This window comes from Palaemon carinicauda, chromosome 3, assembly GCF_036898095.1.
Source record: "Palaemon carinicauda isolate YSFRI2023 chromosome 3, ASM3689809v2, whole genome shotgun sequence".
In the NCBI taxonomy this organism is placed as follows: Eukaryota; Metazoa; Arthropoda; class Malacostraca; order Decapoda; family Palaemonidae; genus Palaemon; species Palaemon carinicauda.
This window is the reverse complement of record NC_090727.1, coordinates 20505592-20510192: the sequence shown is the minus strand read 5'-3', so window position 1 is coordinate 20510192 and position 4601 is coordinate 20505592. Positions and strand designations below refer to the sequence as shown.

The following is a 4601-nucleotide window of genomic DNA, read 5'->3' as shown; positions in this document are numbered from 1 at the left end:
GCCTCCATCATGAAAGCTGAAGAACAAACTCAAGTTAGAGCTACGAAGGAATCGTAGACAAATCTTCACGCTCTTTTCCAAGTCTTCATTTATTATTCATTCATTCCCTACTAATTCCGCCTATCTTCATTTAAAATTTTCTATATATTTGTGAAGACAATAACGGAAATATCTGAAGACTATAGCAATGCCAAACACTGCTCCTCGATTCGTTGAAGATGTGAAATCTTCCAAATTTCTTCAGCGGAAAAGATGATTCTTAAGCTGAAACGAATTTGTAATCTTGAAAGATTTCCCATTTTTCTTTCGTTTATTTTGCTCATTTTAAGGACTTCTATTAGAATAGAGAGAGAGAGAGAGAGAGAGAGAGAGAGAGAGAGAGAGAGAGAGAGAGAGAGAGAGAGAGAGAGAGAGAATATGTATGCGTCAAAAATACGCAATTCTTCTCTGAAGACTTTGAGAATACCTCTACAGCTCTAGAAACTGCATTCTCTTATGAAGACTTCTCCGGCATTTTTTTTCTTCTTACGTCAGAAAAAAGAAACCCGGATTTTTATCTTATCCTTCCATACTCTCTACTTTTGCAGAGTTTCCACCTTTATTCTGCAAAATCTTCATTTTTGGTTAATCAACATAATGGACTTTATTTATTTCGAATTCACTCTCTCCTAAACTGATCAACGACTTATCATTAGTTCTTTTGGTATTCTTTCAATCTTCTCTCCCGTTCTCATTTCTGTCTCCCTCTTCTTCCCGTATTTCCTGTTGGAATTCTTTTCGAATAAATCAACTTTTAGTCTTCAACATTCTTCTTGTTTTGCTTTTCCAGACTACCTTCCAGTTTCCACTTGTCATTGCTCCCTTCTTCACAATGTATTTTTCCTTTTCTAGCATTTCTGCTCGGAGACAAAGAAAAATTTGAAGCCGACTTGGCTCTGCCATGAACTATTTCAGATCCTGAAGACTTTTTGATTTCGAAAAGGCTTCATGAGCATTTTATTAAAACTAAGCATCATACAGGAACTCTTTAGTGTTGGGCCAGCGGAGCTCTCCCCTTCCCACTGGAGGGGGAGGGGGCTCTCCCACTCTCGCTGGCGCGGGGAAAAAGTCCCCTGCTCTCGCTGGCGCGGGGAAAGGCTCCCCCGCTCTCGCTAGCGCGGGGAGGGGCTCCCCCGCTCTCGCTGACGCGGGGAAGGGGCTCCCCCGCTCTCGCTGGCGCGGGAAGGGGCTGCCCCGCTCTCGCTGGCGCGGGGAAAGGCTCCCCCGCTCTCGCTAGCGCGGGGAGGGGCTCCCCCGCTCTTGCTGACGCGGGGAAGGGGCTCCCCCGCTCTCGCTGGCGCGGGAAGGGGCTGCCCCGCTCTCGCTGGCGCGGGGAGGAGCTCCCCTGCTCTCGCTGGTGGGGGGAGTGGCTCTCCCGTTCTCGCTGGCGCGGGGAGGAGCTCCCCCCCTCTCGCTGGCGCGGGGAGGAGCTCCCCCCCTCTCGCTGGCGCGGGGAGGAGCTCCCCCCTCTCGCTGGCGCGGGGAGGGTCTCCCCTGCTCTCGCTGGCGCGGGGAGGAGCTCCCCCCCTCTCGCTGGCGCGGGGAGGAGCTCCCCTGCTCTCGCTGGTGGGGGGAGTGGCTCTCCCGTTCTCGCTGGCGCGGGGAGAGTCTCCTGCTATTCGCTGGCGCGGGGAGAGGCTCCCCGCATTCGCTGCCGCAGGGAGGGGCTCCCTCTCTTGCTGGTGCGGGGACTCACTACCCCGCTCCTGCTGGTGTGCAGAGGCCACCCCGACTTTGGTAGTTACTACAGCTATAAATATGTACAGAGACAATGCAACGTTCGTTTGCTATGTGGAGCGTTTTGGTTTAAAATCATCCATTCATTGAGATACTGACGCTATAGAGTCATTAGGTCTTTTAACTACCCAGACACACTATATTGGATCCCCCCTCTGGTTACGGCTCATTTTTCCTTTGTCGCAGACACCGGATCATCTGACTTATTCTTTCTTCATTCTCCTGTGTCCTCATACACCTAACAACACTGAGTTTACCATACATTTCTTCTTTGCTCGAAGGGTTATCGGCTGCACCGTAATTGTTCAATGGTTACTTTACACTTAGTAGGGTTAGAAGTCTCTCTTTAGTTACGGTATGCACCTCTTCTAGAGATAAAACACTTCAAAATCAAACCATTATTCTCGGGTCTTGGTTAGTGCCATAGCCTCTGTACCATGGTCGATCATTTCCTTGGGTTAGAGCTCTCTTGGTTGAGGGTACACTCCGGCACACTATTCTATATGCTTCCTTATTTCCATTCCTCACTGAGCTATTTTCGCTGTAAGAGTCATTTGGTTTATAGCACCCTACGTTTGCTACTAGGATTTTATTTTAGCAAATAATAATAATAATAATAATAATAATAATAAAATACTGATGACGTATATTTCCAGAGAAAATAGAAATATTACCTATAAATAAAATCGAACTCCAATTACAGATACCTTCACACGAGACACCTTAAAATGTGGTTATTCATATCCTGGAACAAGAAAGATGACTATTCGCATCACAGCGAGACGTGAACTCCTGCCTGTGAGATATCTCGAAACTTGACACAAGTCAGCAAACCTAATGAGCGATGGATCATGATCTCTCCTGAAAGATTCAAGAAAAGTTCCACTTGGACAAGAACGATCTCCAACAAATTACCCAAAATATCGTGTTGTAGTTAGGAAAAGGGAGGGGTGGGGAGGGCTGAGTATGTGCGCCCGTGTGCATATCTATTTAAATATTTAGAAGAGTTGTGTAGAGTAGTATGTGTGTGTATATATATATATATATATATATATATATATATATATATATACATACATATATATATATATATACATACATATATATATATATATATATATATATATATACATAAAAATAAAATGGTCAATGCTGCTATCATCTTCTTTATTTGGTAACTTTCGACATAGCCTATCTGCAATTATCATTACGTAAAATTAATAAAATAAAATTAATAAAAATCATCCTAAATACATAGTTAGGAAGATATACTTCCAAGAACTGCCCAACTAGCTCTAAAATCAAACCAATCAAGGGACATAAAACCATATAAAAGGCCTATTCCGCACTTGACTATATAACTATATAAAAGACTCGATAATTAATATACCTAGTCACCCGCAGGAGACGATGACCACCCATCCAGAGCAGCAACCCACAGACCAGACCTATCATTCTTTCTTGATTTATCAAAAACCAAATGAAAAACAAAAACAAAGAACAATAAACAAAACATTTGAAAGCTCCTTCCAACATCACACATATAAAGTAAACAAGCAACAACATCGTCCACACCTTTTCTGAGAAGACCTCGATTCAACTCGCATGACACAAAAAAGAAACGACAAAACAATCTATCAACGACCAGAGAGGAAAAAAAACTCTTCTCTTCTCAACATTTCCGAATGCAACAAAAGACAACAATCTTTTTCATGGTGGAAATATCTACATTCCTAAGAAAACGTCCATCAACATGAACAAATGATTTCATTGTCCTATTTTTATTTTGGTTATGATATCTGACCTTTTTGGTTGCTGACCTTTTCAGTAGAATCGAATCATTACATTTTCCATGATTGCAAAATTTTGTCAAAATCCGGGTACATCTAAGTACCGTTAATAATGTATAGAAACGAGAGCAAAAAAGAGATTATGCGATTCTTGTCAATCGCTTGTGATTCAGGAAAGATCAACGTTTAGGCCTGTCATTCTTTCGACCAAAATTTCAAATCTCTTATTTGAAGCATTGACGAAAAAGGGGAGAGATTTTGAGATGTGACAACAAGATTTAAAAAGAAATTATTACTTTCAAATGAAAAGAAAACTCGGTCGCAAAACATAGTTTATATAAAAATCTAAATGGGGATGCTTCTATCAAAATCCTTTTTTGACATTAATATCATCAACAAATTATGACACCGTAGGATTTACGAAACTAAATACCAAATCCATTACGAAATGTTGTTAAACAAAGCCTTCTTTATCAATCTGACAACAAAATTGAATGAGATCAATAGTGAAAAAAGGTTCCATACCAACAAATAATACATTAAAAAACATGAATAATTCGGTGTATGCTGTCTAAAATCCATAACAGAGTTGTTTATGATGAGATTCTTATTGCTTCCATGCTGGTATTTCGAAGCAAACTGTATAACTAAGTGTAACAACATCAGTATGAACAATAGTAATAATTGTAACTATCACCAAGTATGTTTTCTTACTCAATCTATCGAATGGTAAATTTCAAAGAGAGAGAGAGAGAGAGAGAGGAGAGAGGAGAGAGAGAGAGAGAGAGAGAGAGAGAGAGAGGAGAGGAGAGAGAGAGAGAGAGAGAGAGAGAGAGATATTCAATTGAACAAAATAATATATACTGGAACCCAATCATTAAAAAAAAAACATATATATCTATTATCTCTTCTGGGCTTTAAGTTTCCATAACAAATAGGCATCATATGATTGGACTAATGAATGAGTAAAAGGCATTAAAGAAAAATTTAGGGTTTTTACTGATAACAAAAAGAAGGATGCAGGCAAACCGATAT

General features: G+C 41.0%; 1 protein-coding gene across 1 annotated transcript in view; it reads right to left on the bottom strand.

The window, feature by feature from the left end:
• Positions 1 to 1151: 1151 nt before the first annotated feature.
• The window catches only part of LOC137630970 (skin secretory protein xP2-like), a 75696-nt gene continuing 72246 nt past the window's right edge, over positions 1152 to 4601 (bottom strand). The window contains exon 2 of the mRNA XM_068362504.1: positions 1152 to 1826. Within this exon, the coding sequence (XP_068218605.1) occupies positions 1152 to 1826 (675 nt within the window). The remainder of the gene's footprint in view (positions 1827 to 4601) is intronic.